The sequence below is a fragment of the Panicum virgatum genome, chromosome 9K, assembly GCF_016808335.1.
Source record: "Panicum virgatum strain AP13 chromosome 9K, P.virgatum_v5, whole genome shotgun sequence".
NCBI lineage: Eukaryota > Viridiplantae > Streptophyta > Magnoliopsida > Poales > Poaceae > Panicum > Panicum virgatum.
Window position 1 is genome coordinate 15,445,700 of NC_053144.1, and position 23,142 is coordinate 15,468,841.

Here is a 23,142-nt window from a genome sequence, read left to right on the forward strand (position 1 = left end):
ACCACGACGTCCGGATCCCCCTGGGACTAGTACCAGACATGGGATAAAGACGGAAAGCACAAATGCACAAACGAGAGTGGAAAAAACACGAGCCCCAAGTCCAGTCATCCACGGGAATCATACGGGTCCGAAAATACTGACCAAATCTCCTCTCCAAGCACGTGCTTGCCAAAAAGGCAACAATATAGGTGTTCTTTCTTTACAAAAGCAACAAGAGATCAATGGCCAATTACGTACCTTCCACAATGTATCTCGCCATATCAAATCCGTTTGGCACTTTGGCTCATGTCACCTCTACAGCTCTACTCTACCATAGCTCGTAGTACCAGCGACACCCCTCAACTGCAAACCCACCATGAACTTTGTTGCCATCGCCACCACCTCGAGGCCAACGAGCTCGATAATGGAGGTGGAAATGGAAATCAACGAGAGGTTGTGGAGGTGCATTGTGAAAATTAGGAGGCGACGGTGGTGGTGGGTGACGTAGGAGGGGGGATCCTAACCCTTCATGTAGCACAACCAATACCATAGCCTATATATGCCTATTTCAAACCAAAGAATCTAAGAATTCTCGAAGTTACAACACCTGTACAAATTTTTGAACAACCATGAACACCATTTTTCTTCTACTTCAAACTAAGCTGCTCCCTGGAGATGATATGGACATTCATGGTAAGCTCCCTCGCGTTCTTCTTCAGATCGAACAGACAGATGTCACCGACTCGCAGGCCATTGTCGCGAGCAAATTTGGCCCAACCTCCATTAAGAAACCACCTTCTACCATTATGAATCACCATCTGCGTTTTCCATGTCTTCCCCATGCACTCCAGCGCCACAGCTTGCCCACTAGCTGGAAGATGTACAGCAGCATACCGAACACCTAATTCCTGGTGTGCTATGGATACAAAGTTATTAGCAACACATTCCAATAGCAGCCCGCATAACTTTGTTACTAAACAAGAAAATTTATAGGGTTTATATATGTTGATTCTATATGGCTGATGTCTGATTGGTACGACAAAAACATGATATGAAATAACTGCAAATAATTTGCTGAAATGAAGGAGAATGAATTGTTGCATTCAGATGATCGACAAGCCTGCAGCTTAACAAAAAGTGAGTTCAGGTTACCGGAACCGCCTTGAGAAAAAAAATTAAATACCACAACAAGAGTTAAACTTACCAGCATCCACTTCTGAGCATCACCAACATTGTTGTTCTTCATTACTGCTACACAAATGGGAACTTTGGATTGGATGACCCGCACTCGCTCTTCAACAATCTTCTTTTGGGATTTAGATAGATAGTTCCTGCATGGTACAATGTACAGAGGCGGCGATGAACCACCAGAGTCTTCACTGTCCAGAGTTTCGTCTGCAGACAGTTTTAGTCCATAAGAAAGGGACCATCTAAAATCCTAGTAATTTTGTAAATGTGTTTCTATAATACCATTTGTTGTTTCCTCCATAATATGCACTTCTGAAGCCATCTTTGCACTAGATCGACCAGGACATGGGCAAACTATTTGAAAACCAGCTCTACCTATTGAATGAGTTGCTGATGCACAAAGTAGATAGATTGTATATGTATATCTTCTCCCACCCTCTGCTGGAAAAAGGAGGCAAATATCTCCCTCCTGCACATGATTTTCACGGACAAAGTCTAACCACTGCCCCATAAGCATGTTCTTTCTACTGGCATTTCTTTTGTAGAATTTAGGATGCCACTTGTTGCTCTTGCTAGCCGTCTGAAGTGTTACATTTGTGCTTCTATGTGGGAAATGTGGAAATGCATAATCCTTGGAAATACCCTGATAACAGATGGAGCATGGTGTGCAGCTGTTAAAAAAATGAATACTAAATAAAATCATTTCAATCATCAAGCAAAAAAAAGGAAGTCATCAATCCATGTGTGTTCATAAGATTCATAACAACTTTCCCATGTAATTTTGGCACAAGCTATCAACAAGTTAATGTTGAGAGAACTGAGTTTCCAATTCAAAAGGAGTAGTGAATTTACCAGAAAAGGTCCAGGAGGTTGAACATTCCTTTTTTGCATGACTGCTACATAAACAGTTACTTTAGGTCGAATTTCCTGGATAAATGCAATTACTCTCTCCTTCTGTGCTTCAGATAGAATACTTCTATATGATAAAACATATTCAGCCTTTGGGAGGGCCTGAAGATCATCCGATTCCAAAGAATAGTTTGCAGAGGGAATATATTCTGCTGTAAAAAATTGCAACAAACTATAATAATATGTATAATTTGAGGAAATATACAAGTTACATTGCCCCCAATGCTTCTCTGGGCAACCTCATTGTTAGCTCTATAATCATGTTGGACTCTGAACTCTACATTCTCTTTCTATCATCAAGCCATCTATGGCATTGCTATTACTTTCACCATGTGCTTTAGACACGTACGATTACCTTTTCTTTTTCTTCCAGGCCTTGCATTCCTTGCTGTATTCACTCTCTTGGTAACTGGTTGATGTACTGCAGAACCAAAATGAGCATGACTTGGCGACCTTTCACTTGACAGCTTGTCTAGAGATCTGCTGCAAGTAACTTCACCACGCCTTTGATGGCATTCATAACACCACCACTGTGCTAATGATGCATCAAAGATAACTTTGTCCAAACAGTATCTACACAATGACGAAACATAATAAGAGAAGGCCAATCATAATCAATGGTGTACATAAGGTAGAACACTTGGTGTGATTTAACCGTAGATTTTTTTTATAAGGGACAAACTTATTTTTTTGTGTATGCCCATTAACAAGCATTACATAATTAAAATAAAGTATCACCACGGTGAAAAGAAAACATACAGGTGCACAGCAGAACACTTGCAATCTCTGCAACAGACCAGAAGACGTTTGTAACCAATATTTCCGCACACTTCACACACAGTGTTCTGCAGAAATACCCAGAGGTTTGCTGTGTTATGAAATTATCAACTACACAAGTAAAGTAACTCGGAAAACAATCATCACATTGTGTCGGCGAAATGCCCCCACTGGTGATGTGCAAAGCGAAAGCTAGTCAGGTCAGAATCCTTCCTAGGCTACAAGGAGTCACCAGCGCCGCTTCTAAATTCTCATGTGACCATTTCAAAGTTGCAATAGCTCAGCCCAATCGAATAATTGGAGGACTGACCCTTCAGTGACCGGAACACGAGTTTCATACAGATTGAATACCGGAGGACCAGAACTAGGAACGAACAGTACGCCACAATCATTGGACCAAGGCGGGGCAGCAGCGGGGTGGAGTGCCGGCCGGACCGCGACAGAGCAACGGCGGCGGCACGGTGCAGCAGCGGGGCGGACCGCTGGCCGGACCAGGGAGGAGGGAGCAGGGGTAGTAGCGGACCTGCGGAGGGGCAACGGTGGCGGCGCGGCGGGCCAGGGCGGCGGAGCGGCCGCGCGCACGAGCTGCGGCGGCGGGCGGGGGCGGCCGCGGCGGCGTGGAGGGCGGCCCCTGCTCCCTCCTCGGCCAGCCATGGGCGAGCGTCGCGCTCCCTCGCCTTGCGCCGCGAGCTGCGGCGGCGAAGCGGCCGCACGCGGGCTCCGTTCTCCTCGCAGATCTTGGCAGCCGACGGGTCCTTCCCCTGCTCCGCTGCTGCTCGGCCCGCGCCCCCCCCCCCCCCCCCCCCCCCGGCTCCTTCACGCGGCGGCGCGGAGGAAGCCCGCACACGGCTGCTCGGCGGAGCCCACGCGCTCCTCCCTCGCGCTCCGTCGAGCACAGGTCGCGGCGGGATCCGGTGCGGGCGAGCCCGCCCCTGCCGCCTGCACGGCCCCCTCGCGTCGGCACCGGCCGCGGGCAGGCGGCGGCGGAGGCCATGGCGCGGCCAGGCCCGCACCGCGGCGGGACGGCCGGACCGCGGCCTCGGCTCCGCACGTCTCCGGGCGGCAGAAGGACGAGGCGTGGCGCGGCGGCCGGAGCGGCGGGACGGAGGCGCGGGCGGCGCAGCAGGCGAGCAGGCATGGCGCGCGGTTGAGGCTCGGCTCGGGCTGGCGGCGACGGCTCTGGCGCGCGGGTGGAGCCGAGCAGGAGCAGGGGCGGCCAGTGAGCGGCGTGGGGTGGCGGACCGGGGCGGCCGGCGCGCGGCGCGGCGTGGCCCTGTCCCCGGCGGCGGCCTCGCAGCGGCGCGCCACCCCTGCTCCCTCGGCGGCGAGCGAACGCACGGCGGGGCGGAGAAGGCCGGCGGCGTGTGGTCCTCCTCTCCGGCAAGCAGCGCCTCCCTCCCTGTTCCGAGCACGGGCGCGAAGCAACTGGCGGCAGCGGCGGCGGGAAGCTGAGGTGGGGCCAGCGCAAGATAGAGCACGCCCTCTACTTCGCTGGGAATACTGAGCAAAAGAGCAGGCGGTAAAATAGCACGGGCTTTTCAGAGCCCCGCTGTAGCAAAAATTGCGGTATCCGCGTACTGAATGCTGCGTTGCGTACCGCTTATAGAGCCCCGCTGCGGGCAACCTTATAAATTTTTACTAATTGTCATCCAAATACGAGGGTTAAAGTTTAATTCTAGGACACAAATGAGACTTACATAGTTTGGAGGTACGGAGTATTATATACGTTACTTTCCTAAAAGAAAAGGTCTAGGCATTTTTTTACTCTTATGTCTTTCTGGAATGACACGTTTTTATTACTTTCTCTGTTACACTCACGCAACAAAGGCTGCGGCTTGAGGTGAAAGAATCTGCGGACAACTGTAGTTGTTGAAAAAAATGCAAAACCTTGGGCATGCATAGCAAGGCTGGCATGAATCCTTTTCGCGGTCGTTGCTCACCATGTGCCGTAGAACATGTGTGAATAGGTGTTCAGGTGCCAGCGTCACATTGACACGTTGGCCGCCCTACCACTACGCGCCACCAGCTCCGAGCCCATAGAAAATCAACGATCCACCAGCATAAAAGCCCATTCTTCACACCAAGCTACTCGCCACAGTGACGGAGCCAGCCTTAGCACCAAGGGGGCTCCTTCCTCATGCTCCCTTTTCTTCTTCCTCCTTTCCCCTCTCTCCTCCTCCATCCCCTTTGCCTCCAATGGACTTCCTGGGGGCAGGGGGCTTGAGCCCTCCTGCCCCCACAATGGCTCTGCTCCTGACTCGTCATCACTCAATCGCTCCTTCAAACTCCAAACCAAACTAGTCATCACCGTTGTTTCATTCCCCACCTCACACCGAGCTCGCCATCACCGCTCGGTCATTCTCCACACCATCAAGCTATAGCCATCATGGTTCAAGAGCGATCGGACGAGAACACACACAAGAAGAAGATCATCGCTGCATCATGTGGCCCCGAGGGTGGGGTGCTCCTCGTCCTTCTCATCCTAGCAGCTTGCGTGCTCTAGTGTAGGAAGTTGTTCTTCAACCACTTGTTCACCTTGAGTGTCTTGAGGAGGATGTAAAGCACCATCTTCTTCATCGGATGACTCATAATGTTGATGTGACCGCACGTCATGACAGGATTCTCGACGTAGTGACCGTGCGAGCTGACCATCGCCGTGCGGCCACATCACCGAGAGAGCCGCCTTTGAATCCCGAAATCTTCTTCGTCGGTGGCTCGCTCGGCGCCGTGGCCGCTGGTGGGAGTAGTTGGCGGCTCGATGAGGATGATCTCGAGAGCCGAGCTCGACATAGCGCCATGACCGGGGAGCGCGTCGGCCCTCACCGGTACCAATGTGGAAGTGTTGTGGAGGGCGCCCGTCTCTGGGGGCGAGGTTGAGCCCGCTATGGTGTAAAGGGTAGCTGCAGGCTGCTCAAGCTGCTCACGCCCTTCCGGTTCTTCCTCCTCCTACAGCAGAGCACGCAAGCTGTTAGGATGAGAAGGACGAGTAGCACCCCACACGCAAGCTGTTAGGATGAGAATGACGAGTAGCACCCCACCCGTGGAGCCACATGATGCAGCGATGATCTTCTTCTTGTTCTCGTCCGATCGCTCTTGAACCATGATGGCCATAGCTTGGTGGTGTGGAGAATGACCAATCGGTGATGGCGAGCTCGGTGTGGAGTGGGAAATGAAACATCAGTGATGGCTAGCTTGGTTTGGAGTTTGAAGGAGCGATAGAGTGATGGCGAGTTAGGGGCGGAGCCGGTGTGGGTGCAAGGGGGGCTAAAGCCCCCTATCCCAGGAACTCCATTGGAGGCAAAGGGGAAGGAGGAGGAGAGAGAGGAAAGGAGAAAAAAGAAGAGGAAGCATGAGGAAGGAGCCCCCTTGTGTTGGAGCTGGCTCCGCCACTGCTCTTTGGTGGAGATGTATATGAAGAGCAACAAGTGCCCAGTTGATGGCACCAGTGTTCACCGAGATTCACTGCTGTAAAGATGCTGGTGCTGGATGGAGTTATGCTAACAGTCCCTTTTTGAAACAACCCTTTCTTAATAAGAAAAGCGCTCTCCCTCCCTCCCTCTCTCTCTCTCTCTCTCTAAACATTATAGTAATAACCACACAAAAAGCTTATTGCTTCCGACGCTGATGAAAACCAAGGTGCTTCACCCTGGGATTGTAGGTTCAATGCACTCCTGTAAATTTGTAGTACAGCATGTAAAACACATGCAGCTGCCTGCTAATGGAACTTAAACACAAGCATAGTTTTTCTTTGTACCCCGAGTAATAACTCGCAAAAGATGTCGCATCGCATAAAACTTACTAGGCCATTCAGGATGGTCAGTTATAGAATGCATCAAGTGTTGCACAGATAAACTGGCCACAACCAAGGATTATTTCAAAGTACGAAACGAGAAAAATAACCCGCAAGGCACCAGCAGAACAAGGGTCATCATAGCTACGAACTTTCGAAGCGGCATTTGTTTTTATTATTTTTTTTGAAGCAGCCTACTGCTACGAACTAGAGCTCCTCCCTGGAGATGATATGGACCTTCATGGTGAGCTTCGTCTTGTCCTTCAGTTCGAAGAGGCAGATATCGCCGACTCGCAGACCATTGCCATGGACGAATTTAGACCAACCTCCACTCAGAAACCACCTGTGGCCCCTTTGAAACACCATTTTGGTCTTCCATATCTTCCCCATGCACTGGAGCACCACGGTTTGCCCTCTAGCTGGAAGATGGACAGCAGTAGCATATCGCGAACCCAATTCCTGGTGCGTTACAGACAGAAAATTAGGAACCCATTGAAAGGTTCACATTTGGAGGACTAATTTGTAATGTTTATATTATTGGACTTTGCATAGTTAATCTTTGAGGGATAAAATATTTCTAAGATGTGGTAACAGATAGTTTGCTGATCTGAAAGCAGGTAAATAGTCTGTCATTCAGAGGAAAACAATCATGTCCACCTCAAAAACCAGGTCAGAATGAAAAGAACAAAACCTGAAGAATGAAAAATAAGAATTCAAGATAAAAAAGAATTAAACTTACTAGCATCGAACGTGAAGGCACAGCAAGGCTACTCTTCCTCATGATTGCTACATAAATGGGAACTTCGGATTGGATGGCTCGCACTCTCTCCACAATAACCTTCTTTTGGGATTTAGATAGGCCACTCTTGCATGGTAAAAAATAGGGAGGCTGAGATGGACCACCAGAGTCTTCGCTCTCCAGAGATTCATGAGAAATTTTATGCATGTTACTTTCCGAGGAAACATGTTCTCCTGCAGATAGTTTTAGGCCGTAAGAAAGGAAAGATTCAAAATGCAACTGATTTTCTAATATTTTTCTACAATACCATCGGTTGGTTCCTCCTTAATATGGATTTCTGAAGCCATGTTTGCACTAGGCCCACCAGGGCATGGACCAACCCTTTGAAAACCTGCTCCACGCCTGGAATGAGTAGCTATTGCGCAAAGTAGATAGACGGTAAACGTGAATCTTCTCCCACCATTTGTTGGTAAAAAGACGCAGATATCTCCCTCTTGCACATGATTGTCACGGACAAAGTCTGACCACTGCCCTCCAAGCATGTGCGTGCTCCTATCTTTTCTTTTGTAGATTTTGGGATACCACTTCTCGCTCTTACCTGGTCTCTGAAGTGTGATATCTGCATTTCCATGTGGAAAATGTGCAAATGCATATTCCTTGGTAATAACCTGATTAAAGATGAAACATGATGTGATTAAAGAAACAACCAAAATACGAAACAAAATCATTTCAATTGTCAAGAAAAGAAAAGAAAAGTGCCATTTGTCCACAGCCCACACATGTTCTGAAGGCTCATGAGAATTTGAAACAGATTTTTTTATATACTTGAATTTGAACACAGTTGAATTTCACTTGTACTAATGGCACCATGTACAGTTACAGTATCAGCAACAGCAGTGAACTTACAACAAAAGGAGCCCGGGGATGAACATTGCACTTCAGCATGACTGCAACGTAAACATCAATTTCAGGTTCAATCTCCTCAATCAGTGCAATTACTCTCTCCTTTTGTTCCCCAGATAGACGACTTCGACATGATATAATATAATCTGCCCCTGGGGGTTTCTGGAGATCATCCGACTCAAAAGATTCTTCTTCAGATGGAATGTCTTCTCCTGTACAAATTGACACAACAGGCTATAGGAATAAGAAAACATAAAAATATGAGGCAAATACGCAAGTAACTTAAATAACTGTTTAACCTGAGCCACCAGATGATGAGGACGTAACAGCCATCTTTGATGTTTTTCCACGTCGACTGGAGCTACCCTTCACACACCTTGCAACTCTCTCACTTCCTGACGATTCAATGGTATCATGTTGAGAGCTGCTTGAAATATCAACAGAATGTACACTTCTTTCTCCAACACTTGGGGTGTTTTTTATGCTAGCGCAACGAAACATTTTTTCACAACCATCCGAATCAAGGATCAGAACCTCGAAAACAGATGTCTCAATGTTTCGGAACAGCAATGAGTCATTCTCTTCTATGTGATGGGCATCAACAAATGCCTCCCACCCATGTCTGAACATCATCTTATTACGATGCTCTGTAACTTCGACATCATATCGACTACCATTAGGGGATTCTAATTTGATAGTTCCGGACAACTTTCCTGCGAAATGCTTCACAAATCTGTTCGGTACAATCTGTAGTAACATCAAAAGGAATTGATGTAAATAGAGCAACTCCTGGCCTGATCAATCATAAACAAACAATGTAATCTAAGGCATATTTTTCAGGATATGCTTGGGTAAACAGATATTGTTTTCATGGGTAGTTTCAACATAAAGGGTCAGTAGACCCCACAGCACAAAACATATACTCATGAGATGCACAAAATTATGAGCAGCAAAAGATTGTGGAACAGAGGAATGTATACGTCATAATTTAAAATCTAAATACGAGTAAATTAGTCTTTACCAGAAAGAAGTGGGGGCCAGCACTGGACCTTGTCAAAAGTTTAAATCCTTCAGAAGCTAATATGAATGAATAAAGCTGGGAACTGCACTGCACTCCACTTGTCGAAGGTTTAAAACTAAGAGGTACAATACTTATATTATTCTGATTGACAGGATTTATCAACCATGAGAGGTTTGTAGGGAAAGAAAATGATGAGCATCGTGTGCATGGGATTGATCCAGATGTTATTTACTTTAATTCAGCAGTAGTAATAAACAGATGTGCACCAAGGCTAAGATACATGAAACGGGTATTGAAGCTTTGTCCAATGTGCCATGAGATATAAATATATTCTGCCACTGTTTTGAGGCGCGGGCATCTCTTTTGTTGCGAACATGCAAAAGCTTTGCAAGTCAATTTTATAGAAGAAGAGGCTCAAATTAAGCTGGTTTAGTACACTGCACCTTTGAGGCTCAGACATGTCAATGAAACAATAAAAATACTAGATCGACTATTGCAATTTAAATTATGTCTCTCACTGTGATGAACATGATCGTAGGGGTGTCACTCTGTGTCTCTGTCCAATGTTCAGTTCAGGTAGTAGCACATCATTCAGTCTGGCTAGCTCAAATCAAGTCAATCAAAGTAATAGCTACAGCTTCCATTTTCTAAATCCAAATTTATTCTCGTCTAAAATATGGAAAAGACAAGGTATGAAAGCAACACATCAAAAACGGAAAAGATTACCATGCTATGTTTAGGATTGGCAGTCATACGCCTGAGGAAGCAGCTCATAGTTTGATTCTTTTCATCCAAATGGTCCAAGTATCTTTGGCAATGTTCACAAGGTTTCTTCATCCGGGAACCACCACTGCTAGCCATCAACTGGAATTGCAGTTTATATTAGGTGCATATTCAATTAAAAAGAAACTCTGCTGCACCACTCTCCCATTTACAGTAGAACAAAATCTCACATTACATTATAAAACTAGTTTGCCTCCATAAAGACGAGTTTAATGTTAAATAAATCCTTTTTTTTCTGTAGAGCATTACAGAGGGTTCTGACTCTTGTCTATGCATCGTTCAACAAAGCAATGTACAATACAGAATAAGCGATCTCATTAGATGCTGCGATCGAGCACCCAAAATTTAATCCATTTTGGAGGTCAGCTCAAAAAGTGATTTCATATTCTACTACGGGACAAAAGCAGGCTCAAAATCAAACAAACTACCAGGCAAAGAGCTGGGAAAAAAATTCAAAGTTTCCCTTCTCCGTTACATTATTGATGCTCATAGGAGAAGAGAAAATGCCGTTACCTTTGCATAGAAGCTCCACCGAAGAATGGTGATGCAGAGAAGAAGCCTCAAGGCTACTAGGACATATATACACACGCACAAGCCATGAAGCCAGCCATTCATCATTACATGGATGGTAAAAAACAAGTCTCAAGGCTACTAGGACATATATACACACGCACAAGCCATGAAGCCAGCCATTCATCATTACATGGATGGTAAAAAACAAGTGATGGATGCAGAGGTAATCATTTCTCTTTTAGAAACAACTTGATGGAATGACAGTTCAGTAAAAGATGGCAGGGAATCTGAAGCTGTCATGATTTGCTCTCCTAGCATCCAGCAATTCTAAGGCCCTGTTTAGATCCGACCAAAAAAAAGTCACATCAAATGTTTTGACACATGTATAGAGTACTAAATGAAGTCTATTTACAAAACTTTTTACATGGATGAGCTGTAAATCGCGAGACGAATCTAATGAGCCTATTTAATCCATGATTTGCAACAGTGATGCTACAGTAACCATCCGCTAATTATTGATTACTTATGGATTAATTAGCATCATTAGATTCGTCTCACGATTTACAACCCATCTGTGCAAAAAGTTTTGTAAATAGACTTCATTTAGTACTTCAAATTAGTAAGATTCCTTTGAATTTTTTTTTGCAACGGAACTAAACATGACCTAAGGCTATCCACACTCATTCTTCTCTATTTTCCTCCTCTAAAAGAATATTTCTAGCCTGGTTATCGAGATTCTCTCCTCTATACCACATTCTACTGCACTCATCCATGATCCATCCTCTGTACTTCTATAATCTACACCAACTACCAGAAGAGGGACCCACTTGTCAGATTTATTAAATCCACCCCCAACCGGCCCCTCCACTCTCTCTCCCTCGTTCCCTCCGCCCCCTCCCTCCCTGCTCGACAGCGCTGGCAGTGGAGGCCCGCACGCCGCGCCGAGCTGGCCCGCGCTGAGGCCATGGCCGAGGGCCGCCGGCGCCGCACCGGAGCTCCCTCCCTCCGCGCCGGCGACAGGACCCCGCCTCCTCCCCGGAGGGCGCCGCGGGGATCTCGCCGGAGATGGCGCCTCCCCCGCCCCCGCCCCTGCCGGCGGGAGAGCACTAGCCGCAGCTCCACGGGGTGATCATCATCACGCTCCCGCCCCCGGACCAGCCCTCCAAGGGCAAGACTATCACGGCCTTCACCTACAGCGACGGCCTCGGCGCCCTGCCCTGCCGCAGGAGCCGGCGATGGGGTACCCAGTGGCGCCGGGGGGCAGGAGGCGGTCCAGGCGGGCGCTCTCTCCCCGGTGGGTCGCCCCGATGGCGCTCGTGCTCGGCGCGCTCGCGGTGGCGGCCAACTACTGCTTCTACTCGGACGTGGCCGTGCAGTTCCTGGGCATGGAGCAGGAGGAGGCGCACAAGGAGCGGAACAAGACCAGGTCCTTCCTGCTCAAAGCTCTACCCCAAGGCGTGCTAGGGCCGCGCCCCACGAGCTAACGCGCCGCTGCCCGTGCTCTCTCCCTCCCCTACGGCGGGGAATCGGCCTCCCTGCGCACCTCCACCTCGTCGCGGCTCCTCCTCGCGTGCGTGGCGGCGTCCATGGCGCGCGCGGGGGCCAGCGCCTGCCCCTGCCACCCGGAGCAGTCGTGGCGGAGACCCGGCGGGGAGGACGCGGAGCCGCCGCGGAGGCTCGGCGGGGAGGACGCACGGTGGTACGGCTCCGGCCATGGCCACGGCGGTCCTCCTCTCCCTCCCGGCCGCGGCCGTCCTCCTCTCCCTCCTTGCCATGGCGGCGCGCGGCCGTCCTCCCTCCCTCCCCATCCCCTTCCCCGCCGGTAGCGGCGACCGGAGCCACGCCTCCACGTCGGCCACATCGCCCGTCGTGTGCTCCTTCCCCTCTTCCCTCTTCCCGCCCCCTGCCTCGAGCGCGCTGGCCGCGACGGAGCAGGCCCGCGGCGGCATGGGATCGAGCTCCCCCGCGGTGGAGCAGGCGCGCGCCGGTGCTCCCTCTCGCTCGCGCCGGTCGCGGGATCGAGCTCCCCTGCGCGGAGGCCATGGCCGCGGGGCGCCGGCGACGGCGCCTTCCGCCCCCTCCCTCCCTCTCCGCCTCCTGCTCCCATCCAGGCGCCGCCGTGGAAGGTCTAGGGGGGAGGGGGAGGGAGGAGGAGGAGTAGGGCGCGGGGTCGGATCTGCGGCGGCCATGGCGGGGAGGAGGAGGGGCAGGGCGCGGGGCCGGGTCCTCCGCCTCTTCCCTTCGCGGCGAGCAGGGCCTGGCGCGCGCGGCGGCCGCGGTGAGCAAGGCCGCTCCCTCCTCCTCCCTCCCCTGCGGCGCACGACGGCGCGGAGGCCGGTCTACGGCGGCCATGGCGAGGCGGAGCGGTTGGGTGCGGCGCGAGGAACCGGATCCAGTTCATGTGAACAGTAAAATGAGGCTAGCGCCACAGTATTCCGACGTAGTAGTATCACCCGCCGTAGTACTGTAGCAAACAGCAATCAAACAGTACTCGGGGGTACGGTTCACATCGGTACAGTCATTACTGTAGCACACGATCTCATCCGTCCGCTCCGGATCGGATAGTTCTCGTTCATTTCACCTCTCTCTGCAGTACTTTTCAGGATCTCGTTTCGCGGCACGAGTGGGGCCGACGTGGGCGTATCGGACTTCAATCGGAGATCCCTCCTCGTCCTGGATGCTAGGGAACACTTTAGAAGATGCTGCTGCAGGCCATTTTCCCCTATCAGCGTCGTCTAGGATGCTTTAGAGAACGCAGTGCGAACAGCCTAACTTCCTAAGAAATGGAGTACACTCAAGTCAATAATTTAGCAACAGATTCTGCATCATAGAAAATAAGAAATTGTAGCATACCACAGCAGATGAAACAACTTGAAGAAATGAAATGGTAATATTGCAACGAAAATAAAGTACCTAAGTTACTGCTTCCTGGTCCCTATGAATGCCTGTATCCAATTGTTGCTCCAAAGTTTGGCACTCACACCTTGCAAATACAGTTCGTCGATACTGACCATTTGTAAGGAGAGAAAAAATATGGAGCCTAAAAGTCAGAAGCATTTCAACATCCAAGTGCATTCAATCGTCTTGGTTAAAGCGCTCACGGTCACAGAGGTGATTATTGTGGGGCAAGTCGGAGGGACTAAGGGGGTGTTTAGAAACAGGGACTTCAAAAAAGTCCCTCCTAGGGACTTTTTAGTATTTAGAAGTATTAAATAAATATTAATTATAAAACTAACTGCAGAATCCTGGGGCTAAACTGCGAGACGAATCTAATGAGGTATCTTAATCTATGATTAGCGAATGGTTACTGTAGCATCACTGTAGCCAATCATCGATTAATTAGGCTCATTAGATTCGTCTCGCGAAAAAGCACTCAGCTGTCAAAAAACATTTATAAACAGATTTTATTTAATACTATAAAATAGTAAGATTTTTTTTGATGTGATAGGGATTTTTGAAAAAAATCCCGGAACCAAACAAGCCCTAAAGAATATATGCTGAATTGCTGATGTGAACTCAGCCACTAGAGAACAGTGAACACTAACGTCTGACGACGAATTCAGAATCTTTCGGGAGCTTTCCTGCGCAGCAGAGATATGACCAATGAAGTCTGACACTAGCATGTGTCTTTTGCTTGGAGCTACTAGTAGAGTACTTTATCTAGGATGGTAGGGCACTAGGGAACAACGTAAATCGAACAGAGTATCATATTTATTGTCTACAGAAGATTTTTTTTTTCAAGAATACTAGTTGCACTTTTGTTGAGTTTTTGGCCCTTGACAATTCTAGAAAATGCAGAATGGATGGAACTACCGTACTATTAAAATTTAAAACCCTACTAAAACTTCTGTTAATATTTTGCTGTTGTTAAAATCATAGAACGAGTCTCCTCTGCAGTTATTGCAGAGGGACTGTGTCTCTGACAGATGGGTCACGGATCCACCTGTCGGCATAGGCTCATGGGTCAACAGCCAATTTTCAAGGCTGTCGCGGACTTTTTTTTTGTGAAAAGGTTAAAAATCCGCCGCATATTTTTAATATTATGAAATTCATATTGCAGAACCTACGTGAATGCGCTTGCATTCATCGTGTAATACCTGGTGCCCTTCCGATAGATAATACAAGAGTGTTTGGATCGAAATGCTAATATTTAAAAATATTAATATTTAAAAATTCAGTACTATTCTATTCAAATAGAAGTGCTGATGGGATGAGTTGTACTTTAGTCAAGATTTAAAAGTTTTAGGAAGGATGTGAGTGGTAACAGGTGCCAGAATTTAGCATTCAACTTTAGCTCATCTAAACAGGCTGAAGTCGATTTCTTTAGCTCAAAAACCCATGGGCCTCCCTCTCCATGCGCTTGCTTGTGGACCGAGACCGGTGAAGTCGCGGATGAACACCGATCGTTCCGGCAGCCCGATCGTGCTGTCGGCGTGGCTGCTGGTGAGCCCGGCCGGCGGCTTTCTGTTCCTGAGTGACGAATCCCATCGATCGCGGCCCGGACCCGGACAGCAGACAACCGTCGCGTACGCTCGCCGCTGGTACATCACCCGTTCCGGGCAGCCTACGGATAGGATGACGACGCGGGAAGGCGAACCCAGCTCTGCACTCTTGGACAACGGGATCAGCTACTACAATAGCTAACAGTAGTTTCCTATAGGATTTTGCTGAAATTCATCGATCGGGATCTGATGACCCCAATGCTGAAGGGCAGGTCCGCCCTCGCGGTTGCAGGCCTGGCCACGGCCGCAGGGCAGCACATCAACAAATGAAAGCAAGTGTAGTATGTGGCACCAGGCACAGGAGGACGATCCATGTCATGTCACATCCAGTTAGTCTTGTCCCTATGATCCAGCCATTTCATCTACACACATAGGGCGCGCGGCCGCCGTGTCAACGTCCATCCCCTGATGAGTTCGTGCGCACGGTTCAGACACACTGATCCGATCGAGGGGGGTGTCAGACCCAAGCCAATGCCATGCCAATGGGGCAAGAAATGCTCTCCCAACTAATGTAAATATGAAGGCTAGGAATATCCTGAAAGATGATACATGTCACATTTGTGGTATGGAGCCTGAAACGATTTACCATGTAGTGGTTGCTTGCCCTCATTCCCGAGCTCTTTTGGAAGCAATGCGAACAGATTGGCCGGTGCCAGATTTTTCCCAATTCCATCTCTCAGGCCCAGATTGGTTTCTACTTCTGCTAGATCGTTTATCCAAGGAAGAGCGCTCTGCAATGATCTTAATCTTTTGGCATAATTGGAGTGATCGTAATTCTGTAACACATGGAGGAGGATGCCTCTCCATCAAGGCCTCAACTCATGCTTTAAGAGCTTTGCAAACAACATTATCTCAAACACAGCACAATTTTTCAGATGATATGAAAGGAAAGTGTCCCCTTAATGTTTTTGCAGGGAATCAAAAGCCAGTAGTGCCTAAGGAGAAGCAAACTGCCAAGCTCTTGTGGCGACCGCCAGAGGAAGGTTGGATTAAAATTAATGTGGACGGAAGTTATGTTGAAAGGACAAGTCAAGCCTCCACAGGTGTGATAATCCGAGATCACAATGGACATGTCCTTGTCTCTGCATGGATGGAGGTAGCTATTTCATTGCTCCTCTGCGGAAGAAGCAGAGCTCTTGGCTTGCAGGGAAGGCTTATTGTTGGCCCATCATTGGTGCAATGGTCCGGTGATTATGGAATCTGATTGCTCTAGTTGTCTGGCTGCTCTTGGTAACCAACGGATTGATCGTTCAATTCATGCAAGTTTGGTACAAGATGTCAAAATGATTATGATAATGTTGGAAAATGTTTGTCTTGTCAAGGTAACTAGAGAGCAAAATAGAGTAGCACATGAATTGGCACAACATGCTAGACGTGTTTGTAGCTCGGCTGTTTGGTTAGGAAGTATTCCCAGTTGTACTGAACATGTTGTGCTGCTAGATTGTAATGTGACCTAATCATGCTTAATAAAAAAATCTTTTCCTCGCAAAAAAATAGAAATAAACATTCAGTTCAGTTGGTTGTGGATGGTGGCTAGTGCTGATTTGTTGTGAGAGAAAAATACTGTTGGCTGGTGCTGATTTAGTGTTTTGTTGGCTGGTTGCAGCCGAACAGAGTGAAAATCAGAGGCTGCATATGGATTCTGAAATGTATGACGACTTATATCCCCTGCTATGCATGCTATCCAGCTGCCCGATTTTCTTTAAGAATCATCAGTTAATAGGCCTGAGGATGGTACGAGGTCGAAAAGTTGGGCTTAGTCCCCTTTAACCACCCCTTGGAAACTAATGGACTAAAAAGGGACTAAAGGGGGGGGACTAAATTTTAGTTGGGTGGATGCAAACAGGGTTTAAAAAGAACATAACACGTGGAGAAAAATTGAATGCATTGGCACAATTATTGATCTGCACGATCCAGTACTAAGAGATTTAAAGTTTCTGCACTGCAGTGGCGGATCTAAAGTGGAGCTAGGGGGCTCAAGCCCCCCCTACCTCCCTAAAATCAATGGATATCCTCTAAAGTCCCCTCTCTATTTTTTGCAAAGAAAGAGTAAAAAAGGGGAGGAAGAAGAAGAGAAGAGAAGGAGAGTCCCCTCTTCATATGTCAATTTATGCAACTAGTAGCCTGGTCTTCATGTCAAAGAAATTTGCTTTCACCATTGTCTCTGGCTTCGAATCCCTTCACTTCTATCCCGCTTATTGTTGGATAGCTCCTTAGGGTAGATCCAAATGCTAATCTTGAATTCTGGATAAACAAAATTGGATGTGGTTCTGTTACTACCCATCTGACCCCTACGATATTTATGCCTGTTATGGAGCCTACAGATACTGCGACGCGAGCAAAACTCTGATGTGCATCTGCTTGCTGGGATTCAAGCCCCGATCACTCCACAGCTGGACTCTTCACACGGTTGTGTTCGTCAGAAAGCACATGTGTGCATGGCAAATAAAAGCATCGACAGATTTCATCGTTTCACAGGGATGAAATTGCCCGAGGCCTAGTTGGCCAAGGCATATAGTGGACTTTCGGTCAACCAATGCTGGGATATCTGCCACAGCAATTGCAGTTGCTAGGCATACGTTGCCTCGAGCATTGGCTGCAGTATCTAGATGGGAGAAGCTTCTGCAACCACATCTGGGTAGTCAAGTAATTATGTTGTCAAGACATATTGTTAACTGTAGTGGGTTCTTAGCTTTTCTATTTATTAGCAACGACAGATTTAGTGGGGGGGGACTCAAGCCCTCCTACTTCGGATCCCTTCACTTCTATCCCGCTTATTGTTGGTAGATAGCTTCTTAGGGCAGATCCAAATGCTAATTTTGAATTCTGGATAAACAAAAATGGATACGGATCTCTTATTACCCATCTGATCCCTGCAATGTTCCTCACAGATGGGTCCATGCACCAACGTAACTACCTGCGAGCCACGACTCACAGTCTAACAGCCAATTTTTAGGGTTGTCATAGACTTTTTGGTCAAAAGTTCAAAAACTCGCCGCATATTTTTAAGATTATGAAATTCATATCATACGTGAATTCGCTTGCATTCATCAATACATGGTGTCCTTTCCCTCATACAGTTTACAACAATGGAAAACTTACATTGATTTGGATATTAATATAGTCCTGTTAGCAGTGGCGGAGCTCGGCCAGAAATTTAGGTGGGGCATAATTTTTTATGTTATCTTACGGCCACCACGTATGAATGTTAAATATGGTCTATTAATTCAACAAATACCAACTAAACAAGAGTAAGAAATAAGAAAATCCAACAACCTATGAATTTGAAGACAAATTAGTTAGTGTACAATGTAAAAAAATCCAACTAAACCTATGAATTTGAAGACAAATTAGTTAGTGTATAATATATCATATATGATTATCTAAAAACAGTAGCACATGAGAACAAGGAGACATATCTAACCAGCTCACCCTGCACTGTAGAACTGAGCTACTAAGGCAGGCAGATAGGCAGCAGCGGGCACTAGGCGGCAGCCCTGCAGGTTTGCCTGGCTCCGTCGATGGAGACAGCGAATGCTGCTGCTCTACCGCTGCGCCTGACGAAGAAAAGGGTATTAGGGGCTCCTGGCTCGCTGGCAGTAGGTGGGGCAGCTGCCCCACCATGCCGCATGAGGAGCTCCGCCTCTGCCTGTTAGTTCAATAATACAAAAATAATCAATAAGTCAACATAGGGTCGGTTCTTAGTAGCTCAATTATGTACCCTCCAGAAATCATGTAATTTTTAATACAATTTGTGAGTCTATGCAGAACTTACGGGTGGGTCCAACAACGCCTAGGTGTCATCCCTGTCCAACATAGCATGCCAAGTCAGTAAAACCAGGGTGCAAAACCACCTCAGGGGGTCAGATGAATGGTTTTCACTAGTTTAAGGGGTAAGAAATCCAGTTTCGTAGGTTAGGGGGTGATGTGATTCACCATCCATACATTGGGGGGTTATATAGACTTTTTCCGTTAGTTTTGAATCGGTTGATGGCAAATGTCTCACTAATAAGCTTAGTTCACAATGTGATATCTTCTGCTACTCTATGGTATATTTGGAAGTTGAGAATTGATTTGCACTTTCAGAATACGCGGTGGGCTTTGCCTCTGGGCACTGCTCTCTGCTCACACTACTCCGTCTGGATACTTACACGCAACCACCAGCGCACCATGGCATGTCAGCCTCGTCGCCTCCTTGCCGTTGCTGTTGCCGTCGCCGCCGTCCTCACCCTCGCCACCACTCTCCTCGCCTCCCCCTCTACGTCCACCAACACCGCAGACAGCCTGTCTTTTGGCTCATCCTTCGCCGGCAACGAGACCCTCATCTCCAACAGCAGCGTCTTCGAGCTTGGCTTCTTCACGCCGGAGGGGGGCAGCGGCACGTATCTCGGCATCTGGTACCATGGAATCCCGGAGCCGACCATTGTTTGGGTCGCCAACCGGCACAACCCAGTGGTCGGTTCCAGTGGCGGAGCTTGAGCGAGTAATAGAAGGGCCAGCTATGATACTTTGTCTTAAAAATCAACATTTAGTGCAGATATTTAGAAGTCAGGGGGCCATGGCCCCCTTTCAAATGCACTAAGCTCCGCCAGTGGTCGGTTCCCCTGGCCGGCGGGCAGCTCCAGGTCGTGGACGGCAACACGGTGCTGTGGTCATCTTCGGCGGGCAATGTGACCGGCAGCGCCGCACGACTACTAGACACCGGCAATTTCGTGATCATCGTGAAGAACACAAGCTCCGACGATGATGAAAGCATATCCTGGCAGAGCTTTGATCACCCGACCGACACCCTGCTCCCCGGGATGCAGCTGGGACTGGATCTTCAGTCCGGCGTCAGCACAAGCCTCACTGCTCGGACAAGTGTGACTGATCCATCACCGGGTAATCTGAAGTTCCAACTTATCCAAGGCAGCGGTCTCACCCAGTTCGAGCTAATCAAGAGCACAAGCATGATTTATGCGACTGGTGGCCTATTCTTCAGGTCAACGGAGTTTGATTTCACTGTCTCTGGCTCCAGCTTCAGTTACTCTGTTCGCATTGCTTCGCTTCTATCCCGCTTAGTGTTGGACAGCTCATTAGGGCAGATTCAAATGCTGATCTGGATAAACAAAAAATGGATACTGTTTTCTTATTATCCATCTAACCGTTGCGATGTTTACGCCTGTTGTGGCGCCTACTGATACTGTGATGTAAGCAAAACTTTGATGTGCAGCTGCTTGCCGGGATTCAAGCCCCGATCACTCAACAGTTGGATGCTGCGGGACTCTTCAAACGGCTGTGTCCGTCAGAATGCACTTGTGTGCACGGGAAACAAAAACACTGACAGATTTTGTCGTTTCACGGGGATGAAATTGCCTGAGGCCAAGTTTGCCAAGACATACAGTGGACTTTCAGTCAACCAATGCCGGGATATCTGCCTCAGCAATTGTAGTTGCCGGGCGTACACTGCCTCGAGGATTGGATGCAATATCTAGATGGGCTAGTTGCTCGACATGCGCTACAACACTGGTATGGAAGAGCAGGAGGTGTACGTTCGCATTGCGCACAGTGATGCATCTCCTATAGGTGCGTCAAAGGCTCAAAGCTAACACTGGCTCATTTCACTGAATTATTCAACTAATTGTCTAATCGCCTTGCAGCGGATCCAGGAAAGAGCACAGCGGGCAGGGCAGCGCAAGCAACTCATCAATCCGAATCGCATAAGAAGAAAACATGTAATAATTTCTTGTCATTGGTCTCTTGCATTGTCCTTATAATACTACTGATGCCACATTATAGTCTTTGCATTTACATTCTTTGTTCTAGTTATAATTGCTGGATCTGTGGTTGCTGGAATCTCTGCAATTTTTATCATCTGTGTACTGCTTCATTACTATGGACTGGTGCCTTGGAAAAGGGGTTCAGACATCGAGTCCTTCATGAAAAAACAGGGCAGCTCCCAGCCTAGATGGCCGATGAAGTATACTTTTGCACAACTGAAACAGATTACCATGTCCTTTTCTGTGAAGCTAGGCGAAGGAGGATATGGTGCCGTTTACCGAGGCCAGTTTCCTGGTGGATCTAATGTCCCGGTTGCAGTTAAGCTTTTGACAAACAAAAAGGGCACAGGGGAAGACTTTGAAAATGAAGTTACAACCATCAGTCGGGCAAGTCATTGCAACATCATATCTCTGTTAGGGTATTGTTTGGAAGGCTCTCACAGGGCACTGGTATATGAGTACATGCAGAATGGCTCTTTAGATTTGTACAAATTTGGAAGCATCTTTGATTCCATTGAGAGAAAACAACTTCAGTGGCACAAGTTGTATGAGATCATTGTTGGAGTAGCACGAGGTATCGACTATCTGTGTACCGGCTGCAGAACACAGATTGTCCATTTCGATATTAAACCACAGAATATCTTGTTAGACCATAACTTGCGCCCGAAGATATCAGATTTTGGGTTAGCAAAACTCTGCAAAAAAAGGAAAGAGAGGTCGATATTTCTGGTGCACGAGGCACTTATGGGTATATCGCACCTGAGGTGTTTTCAGCACAGTATGGAAGACCAAGCAGCAAATCTGATATCTACAGTTTCGGCATGGTGATTCTAGAGATGGTGGGAGCAAGAAAAATGGAAAATCTTGCTGCAACTGGTAGCCAGACCTTCCCAGGTTATTTGTTTGATCATATGGATGAGTTTTGCAGCAATGTTGCTGGTGAAAGAAACTGTGAAGCCACCGAGCTTGTAAAGAAAATGGTGATTGTGGCTCTGTACTGTGTTCAAGCTCACCCAGCACAAAGGCCTCCAACAAGTAAAATACTTGAAATGCTTGAAAGTCAATCGTTTAAGTTGGAGTTGCCGCCAAAAGTGGAATTTTGAGCAATTGTAAAAACCAAGGCATTATTATTCCCAAGATATAGTATTCTGGTGCATTTATCTGCATTAACATCAAACATGATTATAGTGTATTTGGTCTTGTTATTTTTCTTATTTTAAAACTTGTATATGTGTTCTTACTAGTTTTAGTGCAACATCTACAACCTACTTTTCCCATGTTAGATCAATATATTAGACTTCTATACGTGCACCACTATTTATCTCTAATATGTATTTAGAATGAATTTGAACCTGCTAAATTGTCATTTTGTTAATTTGAAATACCATTTGCTACTCTGATGTGGTTTGCTTTGTAGCTCTTAATATTTGTTGCCAGTATGCCAATATGCATTTTGATTTAACTAGTTTTGTTATGACAGCATAGAAAAGTAGAGATGTTGATCAGTTAAAATTGTACTCCTAGTAGCTACAATAAAAATGATGCAAAATAGTAAAGTAGAATCAAAATATTCGGGAAAAGTTATTACCATGTTCTCAATTCTCATGTTGAGTATAAAGCAGTTATCTGTTTTCTAGGAGGATTAAATTATTTAGAGTTGATATCTTGAGTAGCAAATCACTGAATTGTTCATCACATTATTCTCTAAAGTCTAACGCTGTCAATTTTCTGATATATTTTACATTTTACAGAAACTACCAACTCCATCGCTACAGAAACAGGACACATGCAAAAGAAAGGGGGCACCCTAAAAAAATATGATTATATTATATTCTTCAAGTAACTCAGTGCTATGACTGGACTCCATCTTAGCTTTCTAATTTCTAATGTATATTTTTTCTATAAAATATTATCACAGTTGGAAAACCTATTCCACTTAACTTAGTGAGTTGTACAGCAACAGCTTGTATAGAATATCCATGGTTTGAGTTTGCTTCTTGTGCCCAGAACGATGATAAACATAATGGACATGTAGAGGGCTGTGATCCTTTTGATTGCTTCTGCCTAGAAAATAGAAAAATTCTATTCCACATTTGCTCATGAGTGAATAAATAAAAAAATGCTTTCACTGACACCCTTACATTTCAATTGCTTCAACAGGCGAGTACAATCTGCTCTGATCTGTTCATTTTGCATTAATATTGCGGGACAGTTGAATTCACATGAATATGAAGACAAAATCACTGTTCTAATAGGGTTGAACACAAAACCAAATACAC

General features: G+C 47.0%; 3 protein-coding genes across 4 annotated transcripts; 1 reads left to right on the forward strand and 2 right to left on the reverse strand.

The window, feature by feature from the left end:
- Positions 1-203: 203 nt before the first annotated feature.
- On the reverse strand, positions 204-5,643 carry LOC120647749 (B3 domain-containing protein Os03g0619600-like). Its single transcript, XM_039924602.1, has 6 exons — positions 5,525-5,643; positions 2,432-2,649; positions 2,020-2,228; positions 1,450-1,810; positions 1,184-1,374; positions 204-887 (listed from the first exon to the last, which is right to left on the reverse strand). The coding sequence occupies exons 1-6, from the start codon at positions 5,641-5,643 to the stop codon at positions 627-629; spliced, it is 1,359 nt and encodes a 452-aa protein (XP_039780536.1). The 3' UTR covers positions 204-626.
- Positions 5,644-6,616: 973 nt separating this feature from the next.
- Positions 6,617-10,710, reverse strand: LOC120650348 (B3 domain-containing protein Os03g0619800-like). 2 transcript variants are annotated; one of them, XM_039927456.1, is made up of 8 exons: positions 10,603-10,710; positions 10,033-10,170; positions 8,585-9,032; positions 8,289-8,497; positions 7,843-8,050; positions 7,690-7,773; positions 7,383-7,615; positions 6,617-7,102 (listed from the first exon to the last, which is right to left on the reverse strand). In XM_039927456.1, the coding sequence occupies exons 1-8, from the start codon at positions 10,705-10,707 to the stop codon at positions 6,851-6,853; spliced, it is 1,677 nt and encodes a 558-aa protein (XP_039783390.1). In that variant the 5' UTR covers positions 10,708-10,710; the 3' UTR covers positions 6,617-6,850. The 2 variants fall into 2 exon arrangements, with proteins under 2 accessions (XP_039783390.1, XP_039783389.1); XM_039927455.1 differs by having other exon boundaries at positions 7,690-8,050.
- An 8,564-nt stretch (positions 10,711-19,274) lies between these two features.
- On the forward strand, positions 19,275-20,165 carry LOC120647750 (S-locus-specific glycoprotein S13-like). The gene is made up of 3 exons (XM_039924603.1): positions 19,275-19,546; positions 19,642-19,985; positions 20,086-20,165. Exons 1-3 carry the CDS (start codon positions 19,275-19,277, stop codon positions 20,163-20,165), a joined length of 696 nt encoding a protein of 231 aa, XP_039780537.1.
- The last annotated feature ends 2,977 nt before the right edge of the window (positions 20,166-23,142 follow it).

Excerpts from the sequence above, each read along its gene's own strand:
- LOC120650348 (XM_039927455.1), bottom strand. The coding sequence starts at position 10,707 with ATGATGAATGGCTGGCTTCATGGCTTGTGCGTGTGTATATATGTCCTA. Across the intron at positions 8,498-8,584 it reads CTCATCATCTGGTGGCTCAG|GAGAAGACATTCCATCTGAA; the intron begins GTTAAACAGTTA and ends CAATTTGTACAG. Across the intron at positions 7,103-7,382 it reads TGCCTTCACGTTCGATGCTA|GAATTGGGTTCGCGATATGC; the intron begins GTAAGTTTAATT and ends GTAACGCACCAG.
- LOC120647749 (XM_039924602.1), bottom strand. The coding sequence starts at position 5,643 with ATGTCGAGCTCGGCTCTCGAGATCATCCTCATCGAGCCGCCAACTACT. Across the intron at positions 2,229-2,431 it reads GCCTGGAAGAAAAAGAAAAG|CAGAATATATTCCCTCTGCA; the intron begins GTAATCGTACGT and ends AATTTTTTACAG. Across the intron at positions 1,375-1,449 it reads TATGGAGGAAACAACAAATG|ACGAAACTCTGGACAGTGAA; the intron begins GTATTATAGAAA and ends AACTGTCTGCAG.
- LOC120647750 (XM_039924603.1), top strand. The coding sequence starts at position 19,275 with ATGGCATGTCAGCCTCGTCGCCTCCTTGCCGTTGCTGTTGCCGTCGCC. Across the intron at positions 19,547-19,641 it reads ATTGTTTGGGTCGCCAACCG|ATATTTAGAAGTCAGGGGGC; the intron begins GCACAACCCAGT and ends CATTTAGTGCAG. Across the intron at positions 19,986-20,085 it reads TGTGACTGATCCATCACCGG|GTCAACGGAGTTTGATTTCA; the intron begins GTAATCTGAAGT and ends CCTATTCTTCAG.